This window comes from Budorcas taxicolor, chromosome 5 (assembly GCF_023091745.1).
Source record: "Budorcas taxicolor isolate Tak-1 chromosome 5, Takin1.1, whole genome shotgun sequence".
Classification (NCBI taxonomy): Eukaryota; Metazoa; Chordata; class Mammalia; order Artiodactyla; family Bovidae; genus Budorcas; species Budorcas taxicolor.
Window position 1 is genome coordinate 81,278,051 of NC_068914.1, and position 26,869 is coordinate 81,304,919.

Below are 26,869 nucleotides of genomic sequence, written 5' to 3' on the forward strand. Positions count from 1 at the left end.
CTATGCCAGACTGGCCTGAGTGAGAAGTCTCAAGCATAAGGCTCCCAAAATACTTTCCTATTCCTTTTAGTTCAGTTGCTCAGTTGTGTCCGACTCTTTGCAATCCCACAGACTGCAGCACGCCAGACCTCCCTGTCCATCACCAACTCCCAGAGTTTACTCAAACTCATGTTCATCAAGTTGGTGATGCCATCCAACCATCTCATCCTCTGTCATCCCCTTCTCCTCCTGCCCTCAATGTTTCCCAGCATCAGGGTCTTTTCCAATGAGTCAGCTCTTTGCATCATGCGGCCAAAGTATTAGAGTTTCAGCTTCAGCATCAGTCCTTCCCATGAACACCCAGGACTGATCTCCTTTAGAATGGACTGGTTGGATCTCCTTGCAGTCCAAGGGACTCTCAAGAGTCTTCTCCAACACCACAGTTCAGAAATATCAATTTTTCTCCTACTCCTTTCTTCTCCCCTAATCTCTCTCTAATTTCCAGTAGATTCTGCTTCAGGATTAATCCTGTAATCATCTCCCATCTGTTCAGATACTTCCCTTGATTCAAATATTGCAGTGATAAAGTCCAAAGTCTGAGACCACCACATAAGACAAAGAATTTAGACTCAGCCTATCTTTCCACTGCATCTCCTGTTCTTCCCTAACACAAACCGTTCACTCCAGTCAAAATGAGTATGACCTCTTCAGTTTTCCTCCACTCTAAAAAAAGCTAAATTGTTCTCGTCTCTTTTGCCTACACCATCTACCTCATGACCTGAAATCTGTAATTAATCCTTTGCTTCATATTTGATAATTTTAAACTCACTCATGCTTCAGACTCCCTTAAATCCCACACTGGCAGCAATTTTCTTTCCCCTTGTTGGTCCACTGTGACCTCCCTTTTTCAATTCCCACAGCTCTCACTATCTGTTCTATTCATTTGATACTTGATATGCATTTCCTGCATTATCAAAGTAATTAATTTTTCATGCATATGTGTCTTATCTTTAACCAGATTTTAAATTCCCTGAGAGCAGGGACCATGTCTGATATCTTATAAATGAACAAATGAATACTCTTCTATAGCTGACAATAAAAAGGCAACACTGGCAAAGATAACATGTCAAAGACAAAAAATTTTAATGTATTCATTCATTCAGACTTATCAAATAATACTATGTTCCAGGCATTGTTTTAGGCACTGAGGATTAAACGATAAGCAACAAAGCATTATTCTTGACCTTGTGAGGCTTATGGTATGGCTAAGAAATAAAAAAATAATAAATAATTTATACAAATAATTATGTATATATAAGTTTGAAAAAAGGAACTAGACAATATTAACAGGGCCAGAATCATTTTTATACACTATACTAGTCAGTTCATTCTTAGTCGACCTGCCTTTCACCCACATAGCCTGCCCTTCATCCAAATTAAAAAGAAAATTGCAACTAATAGGTGCTCCGCAGATCTTAGAAAACAAAAAGAAACAGAGAAATACAAATAGCAAGAGCAGTTTGTTTGAGAAATAAGTCTGTCACAATCTTGATGTTTTAACATCCATCCCTAAACAAAGCTATTCAATCAGAAGGCATTACTTAGACTGATCACTTTTGCCTTTCATAGAATTCCTTTCAGGGAATAAAATATTGTATAATTGCTTTTTTGCTTAAAAGTTACACTCTAGACTTTTAAGAAAGTTCATTTTTAAACACAAGAATATGAAATCTACTTCTGCACTTGCCACCTCACCATTCAGTGTTTTCTATAAGGGGGAAAAAAATGACAAAAAAAAAAAAGACAAAAAAATCTCCTTACTACAATTTAGGGCAAGAAATTCCAGAATTTACTGCACAGAAAAATTCCCCTATGAAATGCAGTTTGCATCCTTTCTGTCATTTCGGATATCCAAAGCTATATGATGTGTCACACACTCCCTTTTGTCCAGCCTCTAAGGAAGCACAAAACCTACAGCAAAACTCAAGAAATCAAAACATATTTGATTCTATGGAATCATTTTCTACTCTAAAAACATATGTGCTAAACATAAATGCTTTGTAAATCATTTCAATTCCTTTTTTGGAATAAAAATGATTTCTTGGATAAGCTCAAAAAATCAAGCTCCCCTTTTTATATGTCTTGTTGTTCACTTGCTCAGTCGTGTCCAACTCTTTGCAACTCCATGGACTGCAGCACACCAGGCTTCCCTGTCCTTCACATCTCCCAGAGTTTGGAGCATAATAAGTCTATTGGCATAATAATTTTAGGTTTCTCTATTCAGTTCAGTTCCGTTCAGTCGCTCAGTCATGTCCAACTCTTTGCGACCTCATGAATCGCAGCACTCCAGGCCTCCCTGTCCATCACCAACTCCCGGAGTTCACTCAGACCCGCGTCCATCGAGTCAGTGATGACATCCAGCCATCTCATCCTCTGTCGTCCCCTTCTTCTCCTGCCCCCAACCCCTCCCAGCATCAGGGTCTTTTCCAATGAGTCAACTCTTCACATGAGGTGGCCAAAGTACTGGAGTTTCAGCTTTAGCATCATTCCTTCCAAAGAAATCCCAGGGTTGATCTCCTTCAGAATGGACTGGTTGGATCTCCTTGCAGTCCAAGGGACTCTCAAGAGTCTTCTCCAACACCACACTTCAAAAGCATCAATTATTCAGTGCTCAGCATTCTTCACAGTCCAACTCTCACATCCATACATGACTACTGGAAAAACCACAGCCTTGACTAGACGGACCTTAGTCGGCAAAGTAATGTCTCTGCTTTCGAAAATGCTATCTAGGTTGCTCATAACTTTTCTTCCAAGGAGTAAGCGTCTTTTAATTTCATGGCTGCAGTCACCATCTGCAGTGATTCTGGAGCCCCAAAAAATGAAGTCTGACACTGTTTCCACTGTTTCCCCATCTATTTCCCATGGAGTGATGGGACCAGATGCCATGATCGTCGTTTTCTGAATGTTGAGCTTTAAGCCAACTTTTTCATTCTCCTCTTTCACTTTCATCAAGAGGCTTTTGAGTTCCTCTTGTCTTTCTGCCATAAGGGTGGTGTCATCTGCATATCTGAGGTGATTGAGAATTCTCCCGGCAATCTTGATTCCAGCTTGTGTTTCTTCCAGTCCAGTGTGTCTCATGATGTCCTCTGCATATAAGTTAAATAAGCAGGGTGACAATATACAGCCTTGACAGACTCCTTTTCCTATTTGGAACCAGTCTGTTGTTCCATGTCCAGTTCTAACTGTTGCTTCCTGACCTGCATACAGGTTTCTCAAGAGGCAGGTCAGGTGGTCTGGTATTCCCATCTCTTTCAGAATTTTCCACAGTTTATTGTGATCCACACAGTCAAAGGCTTTGGCATAGTTAATAAAGCAGAAATAGATGTTTTTTTGGAACTCTCTTGCTTTTTCCATGATCCAGCGGATGTTGGCAATTTGATCTCTGGTTCCTCTTCCTTTTCTAAAACCAGCTTGAACATCAGGAAGCTCATGGTTCACGTATTGCTGAAGCCTGGCTTGGAGAATTTTGAGCATTACTTTACTAGCGTGTGAGATGAGTGCAATTGTGTGGTAGTTTGAGCATTCTTTGGCATTGCCTTTCTTTGGGATTGGAATGAAAACTGACCTTTTCTAGTCCTGTACAATCCTATAAAAGGCATTATTTAAATTAATGCTTAGTTTTTTAAACAATGGAATCATCCAACAAAATGGAAAACAAAGGCACTGGAAAAGTACAAACTGATAGTCTAATGAAATCCAATTTTGTAAATCCTAATATAATACCTCAACAAGATTCAGTGTTAAAACTAAAGAAATTTAATTGAAATGTATTAATTCTGATTTAACATGTGGTCTTAAATTATATTCTACATGTGGGAAATTTGGGATTTGTGACCAGTCTGAAATCTTACAAGTTTAGTGCTAATATGTAGGAAAACGAACTCTCTCATTTTATTCCAGTCATACAGCACAGGTGAGAAGGGGATAGTTTTAAATGGATGTAATCATTTCTGTCTCTGATAAAAAGCAGTTTCCAATTTGCAAGAGTCGGTATTTTTATTTAGGACAAATCCCACTACAAACTATCAATCATGACAGGGTTTCATGTTATGAACTAAATTGCTTATAGTTTTCATGTCTCATAAAAATAAGATTTATAACCAATGAACTGGATTAAATTGTGTGCTCATACAATCATTCACTCTTCCTCACACACACTTTAAAATGGCAATATTGTGTTGACCTTCTGAAATATACTAAGATGAGACTTTTCATAGTAAAATAAATGAGGGAAAATTCAACAAGTTAGTAAAATGAAAGGGGTAGTGACATTCTATTTAATATTTTTATTTCATTAAAGAATTTCAAAAAAAGAAACTGTTTACTTGGTCAAACAATAATTTTGATTATTTTGTAAACCATTCCAATTTCTATAATAAAAGTGTCTGTGCTTGTAGTAAATAATCCCATACCTCTTAAGATACATAAACCATCATCACCATTACCACCACCTACCACAAGCTTGCATCTACAAACTGTTAGAGGTTTAATATGGCCTTTTAAAAAAATGAATTATGTACAAAGGGGAACAAAGATGAAAACATTCATCACATTCCAAACCAATGAGGACAATGTGTGTGCCTGCATTAAAATGTGGGTTCTTTTCCAAGAGGCCCGCATGGCTGTCAGTTCCAGAGTTTCCTCCTGTACGTGCTTTGGTGCAAGTGGACACAGTGGGAGCTGGAGAGAAAACAACTTCATCTGATAGGAGGCAGTCAGAGAAAGTGTCACAGAGAACATAATACTTGAATTTGGATATGAAGGAAAAAGAGAAATTGGCCAAATTAACAAGAAGGGGACAAGTATGATGAGCACAGGAGAGCACGCATGCAAAGGGACAGAGAATTGAGAAGACAGCAGGTTTGAAAACTAGCAAACAATTCCATAGCATGTGGAAAGAGACCAGGTTAAAAGTCAGGCAGGAGCAGACAATAATGTGCTTTGAAGTTTTGATTTTTTTCTGTAGCTGATAGGAGCCATTTACCCACGTTTATATATATATATATATATATATATATATATATATATATTCATTCTAGTAACAAAATCCAGAATGAGTTGGAGGAGGAGAGAACTATTAGGAGCAAATGACCAATAAATATTTGTGTGTGAAGGAAGAAACAACGGCCATGGAGAAAGAAAGGAGGAGACTAGTCTGGAGTTCATTAAAAAATTAAATTAAGAGTCCAGTTATCTTACCTAGTAATCACCAAGAGTTGCTGAAGATTATTATCCCTTTTCTAATACCCCATGTAATTTCATAGACTTTTAATAAGGGGAGAAAAGAAAAAAGTAACTTACCAAATAGAAGAGATAAAGCTGACTATTCTATAAAATCTTATCTATTATAAGCAAAAAAAAAAAAAAAAGAGAGAGGACACATTTTTGCTAAAATAATTTGTAGTAAATAAACTACATAAAATCTGGAGTGATTTTTTTTTCCCCCAGGGTTGAATTATATCAGCAAGCAAATTAAAAAGCCATGACTAAATGTAATTTTAGTATAAGAGATAAGACCACAATAGAGTAACTTAACAAAATGTAATAATTACAAAGCCAAATTATCTGCCTGTATTATTAAAAACCATTACCTTCACCTAAATTTTCTTTTTTTTTTCACCTTATGAGTTTCATTCAGTCTTTTATAATATAGGCAGATAATCTGGTTATTGGATATTCTGGATAAACTGGATGTTCTGATCTGAATTTGCATTAGTTTTCTATATTGAGCAAATTTATGGAGTGGGTTACAGATACATCCAGCCATTTATAACTGATATCTATTGTTCTGCTTGTCCCTTCACCCATCTTTGAAAACCGATCATCTCCTGCTTACCCTTCCTCTTGACCTCTTATATCCATGTGATTAGTATCATAACACCACACCTGTTCAATGTTCAGTGGATGGCCCACCTCATATCTAATTCCTAGTTATCCTTCGTATCAATGACCCCTCTCTGCATTTAACTTTAGCACCCATTATCTTCAGAACATACCCTAGCTGGGAATCACCACTAAAGAATGGCTGTACTTCTGCTATAACATGCCATCTAACCACACCCATCAGTCCTTCCCCTTCTCTGAACAGGATTACCTGTTCACAGTTAGGTTTCATCCACATCTTCAGGCCCCTGTCCACTCCTCCCAAACCATTGTCTTCCCCACCTCCTTTCCACGTCCAGCGAGAACCCTCTGCTAATCACATCAATAACTTTTTCCCTAGAACTTTCCATTTGTTTCCCATCCTTCGTTTCTAATACAGCAAGCCTGAGCATTCCCCAACCAGATGAATCACTCAAATTCTGTGCCAGGTGACAGAACTCTCACAGAGAAAGCTGCTCCACTATTCAGATTGCTGTCATTGAAATTTATAGTGACTAACCACCACAGCCCTTGGCAATCATCAGTAAACCTTGTCCTAGTCAGTTCACACCCACATTCCCTTCTGTAACTCTTTCAAACGTTGACCACTTTCTGGGATAAGGATCCACCTTCCAATGCATGGGACATGGGTTTGATCCCTGGTAAGGCAACCATGACCCTACATGCCTCTGGGTAACTAAGCCCATGAGCAACAACTAGAGAGAAGCCCCCACACTAAGACCTGATGCAGCCAAACAAATAAATAAGATTTCTTAAAACAAACAAACAAACAAAATGTTGGCCATTTTCGTAAGCCCCTTGTTCATCAACCCCTCTATCTTCATCTTAAGCTCTTCCTTCCTCACAGTGAAACAGAAATCTCCAGGTGGGAGGATACTCACCTCTCCACTCCTCTGCCTCAAATATACCTACTACAGTACCAACCTTGATCTCACTCATGACTATCTCTGAGGAACCAAGTCTCTCTTACTGTCCTAAGACCACTATTTGTGCCTGGGTCCTAAGTCACAAACCAAAGAAACCTTCAGAGATACTGTCTTCCTTCTATACCTTTATCTGTGCTTCAATCTAACTTCTTCCCCCACAATGACAAGCAGATCAATTAATCTCACCTCTCCAATAAAACCTCCATCACCTGAAATAACAACAAAATCTCCCCTTGGCCCCTTAAATTTTAGCTACTTCCCATTTCCTCATCAAATTTCATGAAATCACATATTTTATAATAAATATAAAAGATGTACATTTTCTATGTTTATGTAATAGAAACAGATGGCTACAGTTTGAGGAGTAGAGATTGAGAAGAATATATCGGTATAATTATGTGTATGTAGGTACATATATTTTTGTTTATTTCCTAAACCACTGCCATCTGTTTCTAACCAAGCTTCTAGACTCAAAATATCCACACTAAGTGACCTATGATCTTATAATTGCTAAATTTAAAGTTTCATTGCTAAATTCTCTTCTTAATTGATCCAGGAGCATTTAAAACTTTCTTTTTCCCCACAGCACTTACCACCTTTTCACATTTTATACATTTATTTGATTAGAACCTTTCTCCCTCCTGTAGGATGTGTTTATGAGGGTAGATAACCTGCATTTTTGATTCAGAGTCTAGAATAGTGCCTGGCATAATAAGTAACCAATGAATTTGTTGAATAAATAGTATCCACCTCCTGGCCAAAATAGTTTGGGCCAGAGGTAGGAACCACACCCAAACTGAGTTAACTCTGGATGTGAGAGTTGGACTGTGAAGAAGGCTGAGCACCAAAGAATTGATGCTTTTGAACTGTGGTGTTGGAGAAGACTCTTGAGAGTCCCTTGGACTGCAAGGAGATCCAACCAGTCCATTCTGAAGGAGATCAGTCCTGGGTGTTCATTGGAAGGACTGATGATGAAGCTGAAACTCCAATAGTTTGGCCATCTCATGCGAAGAGTTGACTCATTGGAAAAGACCCTGATGCTGGGAGGGATTGGGGGCAGGAGGAGAAGGGGACAACAGAGGATGAGATGGCTGGATGGCATCACCGACTCGATGGACATGAGTTTGAGTGAACTCTGGGAGTTGGTGATGGACAGGGAGGCTTGGCGTGCTGTGATTCATGGGGTTGCAAAGAGTTGGACACAACTGAATGACTGAACTGAACTAAAGAGTTTAAACTCGGGAACAAGAGTCAAAACATTCTAAGTGGATATAAACTGACCTTAAGGGTGAAAGGAGAATATAGCATATATGATAGAGGAGTTGAGACAAAGAACATCCTTTGTCTCATCATCCAGATAGAATTCAAGCCCTTGTTTCCATTTATCCCAAGTGTCAAAACAAGTTCTATCCCTGGTCTCTGTGAAATATCCCAAAATCCATACAGTAAGTTATTTTTAAACATAAACTAATTTACTCTCTTATTCTGTTGCTTACTACCAAGAGATTCCTTACTATAATACAGGTCTCTGGTTGACCAGGAGGCTTAAAATAAACATCTAGAACCAATGTTCAAAATTACAAAGACAAAAAGGAAAGAAATGAAAGTAACAAGTTAAGAGTTCCCATTCTAATTCCCTGAATGAATAATAGGTATAAATATATGGGCAATGGTTAGCCTACTGTAATGATATGGAATCATTCTGTTTATGATTTACAAACCCTTTATGACATCACACTTAGGTACTACTTCTGGGGAAAGAGCTATTTACACATCTTCTTTAAGTAAGATTTCACACACATTCATTTTAGAGGTAACACCTTTTTTAAAAAAATTAAGTTTAGAACTAATTTTACCTCATGCTAATATCCCTCAGGACATAGACAAGTACACCATTCAACAGAGAATACCTGAGGAACCAGAGCTACCACAGGACACAGCAAATTAATGCTGGAAGGCAAATGAAATGCATTCTAAACTGGCATTTAGAAATAACAAATCTCTATCTTGGAGAAGAGAATTTAATAATTACCTACATTACATTCACGGGTACTTACCAAACAAACGCTGATGGAATAGAAATTTGCCAGCTATTAGTCCTATGAGAATGGCAAGTAGCCATAGAAGCACCTTCAGAAGCCTCCAGCCAACTCCTCGAGGATATTTATTTGTTACAAATGAAAAACAGTTTCCAACAACAATAACATTGGCTTCTGTTTGGCTATGAGAAACTGGGTCCTCGGCAAATATTAAGAAGTTAAAGAAGATCACCAAGTAAGCCACGATCATGCGAGACCAGGGGTGCTGGAAGTAATAACGAAAGTCTTTACCCATCCTTCAAAACTTCACTTCCACAGTTTACCTGCATGAGAAAAGATACACAGGGTTAGACCAAAACAACAAGTAGTCCCTCTCTTTCTGCTACCTGTTCAGATTTACAACAACCCAATAAAGAGAGATTTGGAAAAGACCAATTCCTAGTTATGGTACCAAGACAAGTTTGAGACTGAGAATAGTAAATACTGTCCCTTCCCTGTTATCTCATCATACGTCTGATCATACGAGGACTTCGGGAAGTAAAAGAGTAGGGAGAGAGAAAGGGATATGAGAGGGCACAATGGGGTCTGAAATTGGGATGATGACTCTTCCTATTTTAGATGATCATTTCTTTGTTTTAATCATGAAACAGATCATTTAAAAATTAAAGAAACACAAAGGTAAACTGATCACAAACTAACAAAAAATAAATATCCTCTTCTGTCCAACTCCTTCTCCTTGGAGTTAAGATCCCTTAATAATTTTGTGCCTATACTTTCAGATCTTCTTTTTTTTTTTACATTGAAAAATGTGTGTACATGTACAGACTTTTATAAAAATTTTCAGTCTTATTTGTCAAATAATTTCAGCACCGAATAAGTTTCATGAAATAGCTAAGCCTATGGCAGAGTAGTTGCAAGTAGAACTTGGGCAACTGCTTGTGTGAACTGAGAAGAAAGGCAAAGACTTCAGAGAGGAGGACATACTCAAATTGGAGTTTGGAGGATCAATAGAATTTTTTTCCCAGCGACGAACGCACATGTGCTTAACCTAGGTGCATGCAAGGGCCCAGAGGCATTGCAAAATATGTAACGTGCCTCAAGAGCAAGGCCCTAACACAGATGTGTACTTCAAGTACAGGAGCTTTCTTAAAATGCTGATACCCAGGCCCCACCCCTAAATCTTGCTCAGCTCTTCTCTCTTTCCTCTTTGGGGGCCAGTCTGCCCATAGAAACAAAAGCCTTTCTAGGTCCTCCAGGGCTGGGACTGGGTGACTAGTTTATCTAATTCTGGGGTTCAGTCTTGGTGAGCCCATTTGGTGCTCAGACTAAGCTGTAACTCTTTTCTTATCCAGCAATAAAGCTGATTAAATTTAGGATAATAATAAAATTCTCATTTTACACATAGAAAAAGATACAAAGATCAAGTCACAAGCCTGAATTAACTTGAAGTCAATGGAAGACCTGAGAATAGCCTCCAAAGCTGCCTCCCAAGTTCCAGTCCAACATTCTGGGTGGATGAATATCAATTAAGACCACAATCTAAGCTAATGAAGACTTGGCTTAATTATTTAGAAAAGTTATGGAAACACACAAAAAGACTGGCAGTAAAATTTAGCAACACAGATAGTCATTGTGCCTTCTATTCATAAAACTTCCAACCAATTTCCTTCTTCATAAATACTCTGAAATATCTGTTCTTAGGGGCTGGAGCTCAGATCACTAAGGGATGGCACTTTTTTTTTTTTTAACATGAGGTTCTTCACCCAGTTACAGACCTACATTGTTCTCACACCAAAGAATGCAGATAAAAGTAGTTAAGAACAAAGACAAACACCATGCATTTTCACAGTATTCAATACGGAAGAATGCCAGAAGGGGCCAGCTGTCAACTCAATTTCATGCAAAATCTTTGGAAGTGTCCAAAGACCACTTTTAGAAGAGAATACACAGAAACACCTCAAGGCCAATGAGTCCAAATAGTTGCTACATGCCCATCAGAACTGGACAGGGCTGTCAGTTAAGAAGTTAGTTTCTCTGAAACTTCTGCTACCAGTGAGGAATTCTGGTGTGGTTCCCCCATCAACTCCCTTCACCACCCACACACAAGCAAGGCAGCCGGATTTAGACGACTAAATACATATAACTCTGATTCATTTTTAAATAAATGTTTTGTGGAAAGCAGGCATATATTTATTTTATTGCTGTTGTTTTTCACTTCAGAATCTTGCTTTGTGGGCTCTGCAATTTCCACATGTCCAAACTGAGTTACAACATTCAAAAAAATTTGGAGGTAGCTGTTCCTCTCCAATATTTATATTGTTTCAAGAGAGAACTATAGTACTGAACAACAATCCTGCCTTAGTACAGGTCCTAACTCCCACAGCCATGCTATGCATGCTACTACTACTCCCTTATGAATGATAAGAAAACAAAGAAGGGACTTTCCTGGGGCTCCAGTGGTTGAGAGTCCACCAGCCAATGCAGGGGACGTGGGTTAGATCCTCAGTCTGGGAAGATTCCACATTTAAGACCATGAGCCACAACTACTGAAGCCTGTGTGCCTAGAGCCTGCACTCTGCAACAAGAGAAGTCCCCACAACTAGAAGCCTGCACACTGCAATGAAGAGCAGCCCGGCTTACCGCAACTAGAGAAAGGCTGTGCACAGCAACAAAGATCCAGTGCAGCCACTAATAAATTCATATTATAATAATAATATTTCCAATCATGTTTACAGCTTAATCTTCATTTCCTCTAACAGATTCAGTGACTTAGACACTAGCCGAGTGAATAGGATCATCTGGTCTTATTCTTTTATGGTAAACATGTTTATATATTCTTGCCTCACACTCCAAAGTGAAATCAATGTATCCTAGTGGGCCCCAAATTTCAAAACTTACATAACCTGAACAACAACAGCACTCATCTCCACTTCCTGACTCCCTATGTGAGGAGGTTGACAAAAGTTTGCCTAGTGATATCAGCCTATTGTCCAGACCACCAAAACTGCTTTCCCCTCTGTACTTCCCATTAAGCATTCTGATGATCAATACAAACTTTCAGTGGCTGTACTGTTAACCCAGGATTGAGGCTGTTCAAACCGACTATGCTACAGGGTATACACAGTCTAAAAACTTTTTTTTTAATTTTTTAAAATTCAATTCTGCTTCCATATTGAGCTTTTATCTTAAGTAAATGTGCTTTTATCTTAGCTCTTAACAGATCATAGTGAAGTTATCTATTTATGTATTTGTCTCCCTCCCTAGATCACAAAGTCTCCAGAGAAAGGGCTGTTTACTTTCAGGGCATAGCACAGTGCTGGCCTCATAGTGGGCAACCAATAAACTGGATAAACTGAGTGCAACTACAGAAGAGAAGCCCCCTTGTATAAATGAGATGAAAAGAAGGCAGAGCAACCTGCCATTCCTTCCACTAAGGAAAGAGAAGAGCATTGAATCCAAAGACTTCAAGAATGATAGGCCGGTAACAAGCACTGATACACCCTCAGCCCCATCCCTACAGCTATCATACCATTTCAGCACCTGGTTCTGCACTGTTCTCATTATTACTAACATTTATTAAAGACTTAACCACTTCACAGACACTATGCTAAAGGGCTTTACAAACATCTCATTCAAATTTCATAGCAACCTAATGAAGAGATACTCTATTGGAAGCAATGTTTAAACTGAGTTTAGTAGCTTGCATCAAAGAACAGAACAAGCCTTCGCCAGAGCCAGGATTCAAATTCAAGCCATGTGCCTTCAACATTCTATACTACATCTTCTCCACACAAAGACATAGATTCCAAAATCTTGCCTTTTTTCATGTTGTTTAGAAAGTTCCTAATGATAAAGCCAATTGATACAAAAGATTCATAGTACTTCTAAGATAAATGAATCTACTATTACTATTCAAACTGACTTGATACCATGATTGGAAAGAACTGGGATCATGTGACTGACCAGGATTGCTCTAATTTTTTTCCTTCTCCTTTGAACATCAGTGTAAGTAGTTGAATTGATCTGATTGTCCTTTTGCAATGCATTACTGACATCCATTCTGATTTTCCAACTCTACTTATACAGAACACTGCACCTCTGAGAACTAGACTAATTCACACTATTCAATTTCCTCTCATAATAACAAAATCATGAGATAGATGCCACCATCAGTATCTTGGAAGCCGCTGCTTTCACATAACAGCAGTGACAGGCGGAAACTTTATACCCTGCCTGATAATCCACAGGCCTTCAGTCATGGTTTATACTCTAGAGGGACTGGTATTTAGTGTAGGTATCAGAAATGTCATGCATTTTACTACAAGCCAGTATTTTACCTGGTGAAGTAAAGTGAAAGTGTTAGTTGCTCAGTTGTGTATGACTCTTTGGATCCCATGAACTGTAACCCTCTAGGCTTCTCTATCTATGGAATTCTCCAGGCAGGAATCCTGGAGTGGGTAACCATTTCCTTCTCCAGGGGATCTTCTCAACGCAGGGACTGAACCTGGGTCACCTGCATTGCAGGCAGATTCTTTACTATCTGAGCCACCACGGAAGCCCCATTTCACCTGGTACTAACAGCTAAGAATGGAGAAATGGAAAGTAGGTAATTACATGCAAGTTGGGAGGAGGAGCTCAGCAAAGGCACAGGAAAGGACGTCTGGGACAGACATAGAGAGGTATCAGTAGTTCTGTGTGGCTGGAACACAGAGCACTTGGGGGCACCCTCAGATAGTTAAGGATAATCTGGGGCTATTTTAACGAAGATTACACAAAAGGAATGTTCTTTATTTTACTGATTAGAGACCACAGAATCAAAGTTTTCAAAGCAGTACAATTGCTTGCAGCAGGGTTTTGAAAGATTTCTCTGCCTACTTGGAAAATGACAAACTGGTAAGAGGCATGATGAAAACGGCAACCCTAGCTGGGAGGCAGCTCCAACAGTTTACATTAAAGATAATCAAGTACTGGACCAGGAGAACATCAAAGCCCTGATAATTGTTTTAATCATTTACTTGATTGGACCAAAGCACCCTGCCTTCCTCACTTACTGGGGTTTTTCCAAATAAGTGAAAATCTCAAGGAACTTCAAGAGCACAAATTTTATGTTTCCCTCAGCAGGAACCCTGGCTCGGGTGATGCTTTATGCATAATGACAAGTATGAGCAAGATGGAGTGTATCACTTCCATTAAAAAAAAAAAAAGTATGAGTTCATATGGCAAAGTCCTTGATGAACTAAAAAATTATGCTATACAAGAGACAGTATTACTAGCCAAGTGCCCCCAAAGTCCAGCTCTGCTAATGCAGGTCTTAGAATCTAGTGATACCTAACCAGGTAATATGAACATCATTTGCACTGTGCAGCACTGTGCTAGGATTAAAAAAAAGAATTTCTCTAAATGTTTTGAAGCTCCTTGGTATTTATGTCTGAAAATTCACCTGAAATCCTTCTTAATTCTTGTCAAAGGGCTTATTAAAGATGACCATGCCTGTACCCTGCCAAAAGTGTGAACTTTATTTCAGCACCTTGAATCTAATGTCTTGAAAAATAATTGTTAAAAAGATTCCTTGTACTTTGTTTTTTGTGGTATGCACTTTGTGCTGCAGACAGCTGTGTGTGGGATACTTCTTGGCTGTTTTAGTACAAGACAAAGTTAAAGGTTACTTACTTCAGTTACCTAGCTATAGTATTATATTAATGTATGTAAAGCTCTTTGCAGTTGACAGAACACTATTTATTGATACAATCGTTTCATTTAGTCCCTGGGAAATAATCACTTCAAAAATTGCCTATCAAAAGGGCAGACAGAGCTTTAAATTGTTTAATACTATTTCCTTAAAAGATAAATAACAACAGCCTATGTTTATATCACGTTTTACCACTTAGTGTTTTTATCGGGTGAAATCACATCATTAGAATGACTTCACACAAATGATCAAAAGCGTCAGGAAGGCAAAACAAATGGTGATGGGAGAAATATGGTCCATTTCTACCTGACCTGCTACTCACTAGCTCTATGACCTTGAGCAAATCCCTAACCACTCTGAGATTCCACCTCTTCACCAGCAGAATCCTAACGAAAATACTTTCCTCACAGGGCAGTAGTGGAAACTAAAGGAGATTTCACTTGTAAGTGCCTGGTCACTTTCAGACACTTCCTTACCTGAGGACCACTATTAAAACGCAAGTGACTTCTGGTCATTCCCATTAAACATGAGCATGGAAATAACATCAACTGTATATTACATTTACTGAGCGGTTTGTATATACTATTCTCAGTGTCTCGGGATTTTACTATAACACAAAGCATGAATATCACCCTATTTTACAAATATTGAAAATGAGGCTCAGAAAGCACAAGCTACTTGTCCAAAATCATATATAGAGAGTGGTGAAGTCCAGATTTGCTAATTCCATACTAATTCCATAATTTCATCATTCACTTGTTCACTATTCACTATTCAATGTTCACTATTGCATATTTGTGCCAAGCACTGGCCTACACGTGAAGGTTACTAACAAACAACACCCCTGTTGCCTTGAACCTTAGGATCTAGATTGAGAGAAAAAGAAATTAAACAGAGAAAAATGAAACAGACAGTATTTTAGAAAGTTATAAATTGATGCAGAAAATGAAAAGTTAACATGGGGTGTCAGGGAAGTTAAGAAGGTCTCACTATAAGGTGACAACTGCAGACGTGAAAGAAGGAAGTAAAGCAAGCAGACATCTGAGGAAACAATGATCCAGACAAAGGGAAAGGCCTGAGCTGCACATGATTAGTGCATTTAAGGAAAAGCCAGGAGGCTAGTGTGACTGGACAGTATGTGGGGCCAGGGGAGTATGAAGGGACTAGAGATCTGGGAGGCAGTATCATGATAAGGCCTTGAGGCCATCCTACCACATGGGCTTCACTCTGTGCAAATGGGGGACAGAAGAGTGATGCAATCTGACCACTCTGCCTGATACTTGGAAATGCACCAGATTCTGGATACATTTAAAAAAGAAGAGATAACAAGATGTCCTGATGGACCGGATGTGGACATGGCCTGACAAACCCCAGAATGGATTTGCCATTTCCTGAGATGGGGAATGCATTTCCTGAGAAGAATACCTCTGGAACAGATATAGGCACTAACATTTTGGAGTGCTTTTTATATTTGGGGCTCTTGGCAAGTACTTTCCATGCATTATCTCAATCAACCCTTAGACCTAACCTTTGGATTTACCAGTGAAGAAACAGAGTTTTAAAAGGTTATCTGCCCAAGGTCATACAGCTACCAACTGGGGGAAGCAGGCAGAACCACCTCTTTATGACCCCAGAGTCAATACTCTCATTTATTGTGCATTTCCTACACTGAAAAGGATAACCTAAAAACTTCCAGTGGGAAGGAAGCAAGGGTGAGAACTAGGTGGTGACTTACACCGACAGGGCACTCAAAAAATCTTTGCTGATGGATAAATAAGCGAAAAAGTAATGTGTGGATGACAGTTGGGTAACAGACCAGAATTGTGTGAGAAAAAAAAAGCACTGAAGATTCTATACCAGACAGAGCAGACTCTTGATAAAGGGATATCCAAGTCTGTAAAAAGAGAAATGGCAGAAGGTGAGAAAACCAAATATATATATTTGCCTGGACCAGTCCTGAGGTAAGAATAGGTCTTAGTTTACTATTTGAATTGTTGGATGAAAAGGCAAGCACGAGGAAATGACATAGTATTTTACATAATGCAAGTGCTTAATACAGGTTTTAAAAATACAAATAGCAATAATAACAGAAGTAAAGTTGGAGCTTCTCATTTTTTAGTCCAATACAAGAGACCACACAGTCTTTTAAATAAAAAGCAACCTTTTAAGTCAATCAATGAAACCGCTGTAAGTGGCTCTGCACAGATATCAGGTCTGTACTTGTGGTACCCTAGCTAATTTAGAGGATCACATCCATAAATCACTTCCTAGACTTTCTCATCACATTGTTCCAATCTTTAAATTACTTGTTTTCCTTGTTATTACCCTCCAGTCTTTGGGATAACAAAGCACTGAACCAATGCGAGTTTTTAAATAGGAAACTTGAAAGCAGAGCAGGTCTGAGGTCCCCTCTAAACATGACATTAGCCAGCTTTCCCATCACAATGGCCTTTTCATGTCCTACGTGGAAAAACAATCAACAATTAATTCTTCTAAAATACTTAGACTTTCTCTTCAGTGACATGTGCTGATGAAGAATTAATTGTCATGATCATATTCCAGACACAACATCAAAAAAAGTAAGAGTTAATGAATAAAATAAAATTTACTCATATCTGAAATTGCTTTTTAACTGACGGACAATTTGAAGAAGCAAATTAAATACAATAAACAAGTACTGGTTTCTGAATACAAGGCTCAGATGAAGGTGGAGTGGGGTGAGAACAAGTATCTGAGTCAAAATGTCAAAATCCATAATTACCTTTAAAGTACAAAGATTGGGGAAGGAAGAATATAGAGTTAGTATAAACATGACAAAAATTCAGTGTTTTACAACAGAAATAGCTCTTACAGGGACTCTTACTACCCTTTATATTCAATAAACTGGAAGAACTTTATTCTGAAGACAAAACAAAACCCTGAAATTTTCCTAGAAGTTCTTCTCTGGATTTCAAACAACGTATCATTTATAACTAGAGGGAAAACACATTTATTCAATGTACTTTAACTCAAAAAAACACTTCGTCGATCATGAGACTTCTATCTACACATAATACTAAAACAAGCTTGTGATGTTTACTAGCATCTCTCATACACACACACTCGCCTATTGTTCCACAGCGGGTAGAATGAATAAGGGAGCCAACGTGGACCCACATGGGTCAAACACACTTGTGGGCCTCCGGCATTTTCAAAAGTAGGAACAGAGAGGTAGCTTTATTAATCGTGATGAAGGTAGTAAACACTCAAAAGTGCTCAAGTTTTGTGCGGTCTGGGGGGTTTTGTTTTTAAGGAAAACAGTCCTGAACTACAACCTGTTAATTTAATTAACGCACAGTACTGGGGCTTTCACTCTGTTCGCATCCTAGGAATCACTGAAGCGAGGAAAGTTCGCCGTCCATCCTGGTGACGTCCCTCACCCCCCGGAGCCCGGGAGTTTGAGGGTGCCCCCTCCCCGGCCCTCCCCCGAGCCTCCTCCGCCCTTTCTCAGGAGGGCAGGTGCGCGCTCCCCTCCCGGCCACTTCACCGACCCCTCGGCGCGCCAGCCCCGGGCAGGAAGGAGAGGCGGCGCGGGGCGCGGGGGCCGCGGCCGGGGCCGCAGTCGCGCGCAGGGACGAGGAGGCGGCGCGGCTGCGGGCGGCCGGGCCGGGAGGGCTTCGCCGCGGCGGGACCGAGAGCCGGGGTAGGCGCGCCGGGCGCCCGGGCCGCGTACTCACCGAGGGGGCCGCGCGGACTCGGCGTCCGCACTCGGGAGACCCGGGGGAGCGAAGCCCTCTGCCGCGCTCGCGGCCTCTCTGGAAAGCGCGGCGAGACGGGCCAGCGGCGTCGCTGCCACGGCTGCTGTCACCGAGCTATAAATACTGGCTCGGCCCACACCCGCCGCCGCCTACGCCAGGCGCCCTCCGCAAAGTCCGCCGGCCGCGGGCCGGGCAGCGAGAGCCGGAGCGCGAGGGCGACGGCGCCGCGCCGATGACCGCGCCGGCTCCAGCTGTGCGGCAGCCTCCGCAGCTGGAGGCATGGCCTCCCGCCGCCCCTGCCCCCGCCCTGCCCTCCCGCTCCCTCCCCTAGCGCCCGCGCCGCGCCGAGCTCCGGGGCCGAGCTGCCCGGCCCGGCCCTCCTCTGCAGAGCGCGCGGGGGCCGACTTTGGTACCCAGAGCAGTGGGGGTGGCGGCCGGGGGCGGCGGCGCTCCAGCCTAACCTGTCAGCAGCAGTCCCTTCCCGGGGAAATCGGAGATTTCTTATAAAACCCACCATCCTGTGGAGAACCAATGAGGTTCCCAGGTGGAACGTCCTCTTAAGAGCTGCAAACTTTCTAATGCAGTCAGGTCACAGGGCATCCTTTCTGCTTTTGTCTGTTGGTGTGGAGGAGTGGGGATGGGGAGAGACAGAGACCGCGAGGATGTGAGAAAGTCTTAAACTTACTTTCCAGCTTGTCTGGTTTCTCTGTCTTGCTCTCTCTCTCTTACACACACACACGCTAATATAGTCACACATGTATATACATGTTTATAAGCACACATACATTCATACACACATAGAAATGAACAGATAAATGTACACATGCATACATATATATTCACATATACACAGATAAATGCATAGGCACATTTACACACGCATGTATACAGAAGCACACACAAGCACAATTTTTAACGTTTTTGCAGCCTGAAGCTCAGAAAACTAACATTCTGTGGTGCTTAAATGATTCATTTGCAGCATGCAGGAGGAAGACCCTCTTATCACATTTGACCGGTTTCTTTCTTCGATCCCTGGGTTGGGAAGATCCGCTGGAGAAGGAAATGGCAATCCACTCCAGGACTATTGCCTGGAAAATCCCATGGACAGAGGAGCCTGGTAGGCTACAGCCCATGGGGTCGCAAAGAGTCGGACGACTGAGCGACTTCACTTTCACTTTTTTCTTTCCTACTGTATGTATGTGTGGCCTTTGTTTCTTTCCCTACCCAATAACAACTGCTACCTCAGTTTACAGGTTGCTTATAATGTATTAAAAGCTGCTGTGGAAGTGATCACTAGTTTGTCTAGTCAAATGGAAAATGGGACAATTTATAGCTACTTCCCAGAGAAGGCAATGGCAACCTACTCTAGTACTCTTGCCTGGAAAATCCCATGGATGGAGGAGCCTGGTAGGCTGCAGTCCATGGGGTCATGAAGAGTCAGACAGGACTGAGCGATTTCACTTTCACTTTTCACTTTCATGCATTGGAGAAGGAAAAGCAAACCCACTCCAGTGTTCTTGCCTGGAGAATCCCAGGGACGACAGAGCCTGATGGGCTGCCGTCTATGGGGTTGCACAGAGTTGGACACGACTGAAGCAACTTAGCAGCAGCAGCAGCATAGCTACTGCCAGTAGCAAACCTGGGAGAATAGCCTCTCTCCTGGACTATCAGCATGATTCAGGAATTGATTGGGCAGCAAGAGGAAGAGCTGAGATGTCAGCAGATTTTGAAATGGGGTGGAGAGAGCCATTCTCAAGTCCTGCAGTGTAGCTAGTGTACACAGGGTTCACTGGGCATGCACTACCATACTTCTCACTGTTTGACATTTGTTCTGCTTCTAAGAATGACCACATAAATCCCCATGGCAGTCAGTTTGTGATCATCTTATTGAACTCTCAGCATAGTGAAGCTTTCACAAGTTTCCCCAGGAATAGCTGTTTCCTATGCTTGCACTTTGTACATTTTACTATGACATTTTTTACATGTGCTGTACTTTTTTATGTCTTTTCCTCCCCCATTAAGCTATAAATGCTTTTGAGGGCAGAGACTAAATCTTACCATTGCATCCTCAATACTGAACACACTGAGTTATGGTAATAGCTCAATAAATAGCAGATTAATTCCACAGTTTAACCATTCAAGTCTACCATCTTTTTATATTAAAAAAAAAACAAACTTGTTAAACCATGTAACTAATTAACATGAGCTCCATATGCTGTATCTGGTGCTTCCCAGGTGGCAAAGAGGTAAAGAATCCTCCTGCCAATGCAGGAGACACAAGAAATACGGGTTCGATCCCTGGGGCAGGAAGATCCCCTGAAGTAGGAAATGGCAACCCACTCCAATATGCTCACATGGGAAATTCCATGGACAGAGGAGCTTGGTGGGCTACAGTCCATGGGGCTGCAAAGAGTCAGACATGACTGAACAACTGAGCACACAGTCAGCATATGCTATATATATATATGCCACTGTACCAGCAGGAAAGTCCCATATTTTAACTACAGTTGATTTACAATATTATATCAGTTTCAGATGTGCAGCATAGTGATTCAATATTTTTATAGATTATACTCTATTTAAAATTGTTATAAACTAAGGCCTATATTTCCCTGTGCTGTACAATATACATTTTAGCTTATTTATTTTATACATACTAGTTTATACCTCTTAATTCCCTACCCAATGTTGCCCCTCCCTCCACCCCTCTCCCCACTGGTAATCACTAGTTTTTTCTCTATATCTTTGAGTCATTGTTACATTCATCCATTTGCTTCATTTTTTAGATTCCACTCCACGTAGGGGTGACAACATACAATATTTGTTTTTGTTTGACTTATTTCACTAAGCATAATACCCTTCTAGGTCCACCCATGCTGTTGCAAATGGCAGAAATTTATTCTTTTTTTTTTCATAGCTGAGTATTTTACTGACACGACTGAAGTGACTTAGCAGCAGCAGCAGCAGCAGTTTACTGTTGTAAATATATACCATATCTTCTTTACCTGTTGATGGACACTTCGGTTGCTTCCATATATGTCTTGGCTATTGTAAATAATGCTGCTATGAACATTGGGTTTCCCTGGTGGCTCAGATTGTAAAGGATCTGCCTGCAGTGTGGGAGACCTCGGTTCGATCCCTGGGTTGGGAAGATCCCCTGGAGGAGGGCATGGCAACTCACTCCAGGATTCTTGCCTGGAGAATCCCCAAGGACAGAGGAGCCTGGCAGGCTGCAGTCCATGGGATTGTAAAGAGTCTGACATGACTGAGCGACTAAGCATGCACATGAACACTGAAGTATACATAACTTTTGAATCCATGTTTTTGCTTTCTTCAGATATATACCCAGGAGTGGGATTAATGGATCATATGCTAATTTTCTTTTTAGGTTTTTTTTTTTTTTTCTGGAGGAACTGTTTACTATAGTAGCTGCACTGATTTACATTCCCACCCACGGTATAATAGAATTCCCTTTTCTCCTTATCTTCACCATGTGTTATATTTTCCTTACATCTTCATTTAGAGCAAGAAGTCTTCAATAAATTAAAACTGGAAAATCTTAAAACTTCAAGAACTGTGCAGCATAATACTGAGGCCTGTGGCTTATTAACTACCCCACTCCCACGAAACAAGCCAAATGAAAACAAAAGGCACTTTTCCTATCCCTGAAAGACAGTGTGTACAACACGCTGTATTTCAAAGGATAATGGGGTGAAAATCATTGAGCAACTTCTCTCCAGATTACTTGAAAGAGAGAACTTGCTCCACTCTATGACTGGTTGAATTACACAGGTGTCTACTAGAATGAACTTCAGTTAATCAGAACTGAAATATCTGGCCTCTTTTACATGGTGCTGTTATCCTACCTTTAGATCCCTATCTTCTTAACATATGGTCTGGTTTCCTTTAATAATAATTTTAAGAATAAGCTTAACCAAAGCTTACTTGGAGAAGGAAATGGCAACCCACTCCAGTGTTCTTGCCGAGAGAATCCCAGGGCCAGGGGAGCCTGGTGGGCTGCCGTCTATGGGGTCGCATAGAGTCGGACACGACTGAAGCGACTTAGCAGCAGCAGCAAAGCTTACTAATTGTTCTTAACTGAGAGGTCTGAAGTTTTAAAGAATACAGTTCTCCAGAACCACTTCAAGGCAAAATATTGAAATGAGCAGGATTTTCTTCAATAACAATGTTCCCTTTTTACCACTGATCAAGAGGCGTGTGTCCTTTGCTTTGGTAAGCCAGGATCTTACCTGGTGGCTCAGATTGTAAAGGATCTGCCTACAAGGGTCTTACCCACCCAGGATCTCCAGTTCAGCCCTAACAACCAGACAGGGCAATAGCCTCTACATTTGATCTTTCTCACAATAACATGCAACAATAAAAGCCTGATTTATTGAAGGCTTATTGTGCACCACACCCAGTTCATGTATTAAAGTGTTAAAATCTTTGCAACAGGCCTGTGAGATAGATAGCTGCTGTTAGTTTCCCTTCCATGTTTACCTTTGAGGAAAGAGACACACAGAGACTGATCAGTTCATACAGGATCTCATGACTGGTCCGAGCGGTGGAGTAAGGATCAGAAACCAGTCAACGGATCTCATCAGCCCAGATTTCAACCTCTCATCTTATACTTCCTCCTGTGTATCGCAAAAGGGGTATGGGTTTTTACAGTTAGAGATCTGGAATAGGGACTATTGGTGTTGAATCTGGTTCCACTACAACCCTAGCCACACCCTGAGCAAATTGCTACTATAAAACTACAATAAGAATCCCTAGGGCTTCTTTTCTTCATCATTATGTTACTGTTATCCTTATTTTCTAGTCTCTTTCCATCCCAGTTGCTACCTACCACACAGACCTATCGGGAGTTTTAAATGCCTTAATATGTATAAGACTCCTATACAATACCAGTTACATAATGGGTGCTCAATAAAGGTCATTCTTCCTTCCCATCAAACTTTATTGTGCTATGAAAACCTTCTTTCAGGTCAAAGTCTATTGGTCCAGTACACAGATGATGATTGCTTACTCATAGAAATTAATCATTTCTCTAATGTTGGCCAGCAGTGTTTGAAAATGGTATAGACACAAGCCCCAGAAAGATGCCAAGATGGCAGGGCTATGTATCTCCCATTAGCCCATCCTTATTTTAACCAAACGACTCCATTTCTTTTCTTTATAGGCAGCAAACTGACCCCAGTTTCAGACAATGTCCAGGCAATGATAGGAATAGTGGAAGTAGGAAACTCTCAAATGAACTCCAATCATCTGCCTACTCCACCTCCTCAAGCAGAGTCAACCCTGCCGATAGACAGGCTTCAAATGTGTCTTGTTTACATATAATTTCTTTGTAAAATCCAACCAAGTGCAGAAATTAGAAGTAACCACATGAGATTATGTTTCACTGTTTACCTCATCCCATTAGACTAATAATAGAGCTATACTCCATTTGAAAAAAAAAAAAAGAAAAAGACAAGCTCAATATACATTTCAAAATTTGGTGAAAACTTTTTATCAGACCAAATGATCCTCTCTAAATGGACCTTTGAAACCAAAAGGAAACTATAGGAGGAAGCATCTGTAATCCATATCAAGTGTACCAGGAAACCCTTTCATCAATGATTTGATGAACTCCAAGCAAAACTATTTTTAACTTCCAATAGGTCAGTCAGACTGATATTAATTGCACACTCCAAACACAAACAGCACAATTTCCTGTTGCCAAAGAGGCAAGAATAGACATTTGAAGCTGATCCATAATTTTCTTCTGGTATTTAAAGGCCAGTGACCCTATTGCCAGGATTCTTCTCAGCAATCCTAACTGTGAATGTCTATCCCCATGGTACACAGTGTACTCTGATATATTTTAGTTAGTCCGCAGGTCCTGAATTTTGCTTGGGGAAAGATGACCATCACATGTCTACTGCTTGGACCATTAGAGCCTTTGCTGTGGGATCCTGGTTCTGCCCAGATAGTGGCAATGTGATATTAAGCCAATTACTGAACCTCTATACATTAGTAGTACTTGCCTTATAGGTTGTTAGAGGGATTAAATAATGTCTTACAATTTTAACATTTGGCCTGGTTCATATAAGTTCTCCATAAATGATCTTCTTATTATCATAATTATTTATCTCCTCCCTGCCCTGCTTATATTTCCATGGAGTTTCTTTTACCAAATGACTGATTCACCTAGCCCCCACTTTAGCCTATAAAGGGCTTGGCAGAGGGATTTTTCTGTACAGGTTGTAAAACAAAAGAGTCATGCAAACAAAGCATAGACTAGCAGTCATAGGAAGAGTAGAGCTGTCACCTGCTTGGTGGCCAGCATTTGCCCTGTCTCATGCCCATCCTGAAGAATCTGCATAAATGCAGCAGTTCCTTTAAAGAGCCATTTCTGCTATGATGACCGAGAGGGTCAATTGTTTCACTGCCCACTCACTTTAGTTGTTTCTACTGCCTCTTCTTGATCTCTCCCTTCTGCCTCACACCCACTCTTACATATACAGAGGCCCTAAGAGCTGACCAGCCCTTCACTTCCAGGAAGCAGCACTTGACTGAGGTTGGGGATGACTTCATCCACAGGAATGTGACTGCTGGTTTTAAATGGCAAATTTGCCTTTGGGAAGTTTTGAGCTGACCTTCACTTTCTTCCTGCTTCATTTCTCCTAAAACAAATGGCCTTTTTTTTTCTTCTTCAGACTGTTTCCAGTAGATCCACTTAGACAGTTTCATAGACAGCCCAAGGGGGAGAGGCTAGATTGAGGGACTTCAAAACTCTTGATTAGCAGCTTCAGCTGCATGCAACAAATTCTGATAAATTCTCTTTTATTTTTTATTCTGATAAAATATTTTCTAATTTTCCTTGTTATAGCTTCTAGATATACCTATCATTTTAGAGTGGATATTTAATTTCCAAATACATGGGGTTTTTTTTAAGTATCTTTGATATTAATTTCTCATTTTGATACTAATTTCTCATTTAAATGCTTTCTTCCCTGCAATCACCCTCTGTGTTTTTTCAGCCTTCAAACTTTATTGAGGCTTTCAATAATTAAGTCAAAGATCTCGCTTGGTAAGTGTCACATTGCACTTGAAAATATGTGGGTTATTTTCAGGTATCTTTTGATATTGATTTCTAACATAATTCCACAGTGATAAGAGAACAGTTTCTGTTTGATTTCAATAGCTTTAGAGCATGAGATTTTTGTACCTTGTTTTATGTCCCTAGAGATGTTCCAGTGTCTCCTGGTTTATGGTCTGTGGGAAATTGAACAGAATTTGTATCCTACTCTTGTGTGAAAATTGTATAAATCTTACCTATGTCAAATTGGTTCATAGTGCTTTTCAGATCTACTATATCCTTCTACTTTTCCAAATATTCATTCTGTTAATTTTTGAGAGTTTGATATTGCAACTCCAACTAAAAATCTTAATTTATCTACTTAAAAATAATGGTAACATATAGTGGAATATATGTGACTATGTTCTGTATTTTCCAAGACTCCTGTAAATGTGTTATCATAATTTAAAAAAAAGAAACAGAAAAAAAATGAGGGGAAAAAAAACCCTCTTAATTTCATGTAACGTACCAAATACACCACCCAACCTATAAACCTATCCAAGGCAACTAGTCCATTAAAGCACTGCAAGGTGCTGAGGTTTCAAAGATAAACACAGCATGTCTGTCTCCGCAGGAAACTCATGATGTAAATAAGCAGACAAGAGATGGATTAAAATCACCATAAATACTAATGAAAGGTGACATGTGATGAAGGCCAAATGCATTCAACTTGAACATAAGGTCTATAGAAATTTGCAATGGAGAATAAAGCCATCCTTATGAATTGCTGTATCACACCAGATGGAAGAAGATGTTTGAAGTAAACACTGAAGGATAACAAGAATTTAGATAAGCAGGAAAGGGAGAAACAAGAAATTCCAGGCAAAGGGGAATACACAGAAACAATGCTCATTACTCATAAGGTTTTTGGTCAGCACACACTGAAGCAGGGGAGAGAGAAAAGACCAGTAGGAGAGAAAGTGGGAAGAAGGGATATGGAGAAGAAGCTGGAAGAATCAGGAATGTTATGGCTCATTCACAGGAACAGGTTGTATGGGATAGTGAATAATGTCTTTGAAGAAGTAGGGACAGCCAGTTGGTTGAAAAGGGACTTTTCAGTTCCAGTTATTTTAGCACTAAGAGCCTCAGGGCAGGAAGACAGGATATGGGAGAGTAAAACAAAAGATAAGAAAAATAATTAGCAGCAGGAATTTTTTAAATTAAGAAATGAAAATGATTTACTTCTGTATTTGAAGAAAATGTCCATGTGTTCATGTAGCCATGAAATGAAAAACAGTAGCTTAACTCTGCCCATAGGCTAGAAGGGCTGTTCTCCCTGCCTACTTTAAGGGTTAAGGGGAGCCATCCCCCCCACCCTCAACTGTCTCAACTTTTGGAAAAATAAGGAGGGGCTTTGCAAGCCTATTTTCAAAGCCTAGGCCCTCTCTTCCATCATAGCTGCTCATCCCAGAGGCCTGCCTGGCCCACTCCTC

The 26,869-nt window shown here is 40.3% G+C and overlaps 1 protein-coding gene across 2 annotated transcripts in view; it reads right to left on the minus strand.

The window, feature by feature from the left end:
* The window catches only part of TMEM117 (transmembrane protein 117), a 604,949-nt gene that overhangs the window by 561,957 nt on the left and 16,123 nt on the right, over positions 1 to 26,869 (minus strand). Inside the window, exons 1-2 of one of the 2 annotated variants that reach the window (XM_052640318.1) lie at positions 18,293 to 18,372; positions 8,906 to 9,210 (exon numbers count right to left, since the gene is read on the minus strand). In XM_052640318.1, coding sequence (XP_052496278.1) covers positions 8,906 to 9,182 — 277 coding nt within the window. In that variant the 5' untranslated portion in view covers positions 9,183 to 9,210; positions 18,293 to 18,372. Of the gene's footprint in view, positions 1 to 8,905; positions 9,211 to 18,292; positions 18,373 to 26,869 lie in introns of those variants that run through there. The other variant, XM_052640317.1, reaches the window with a different exon arrangement.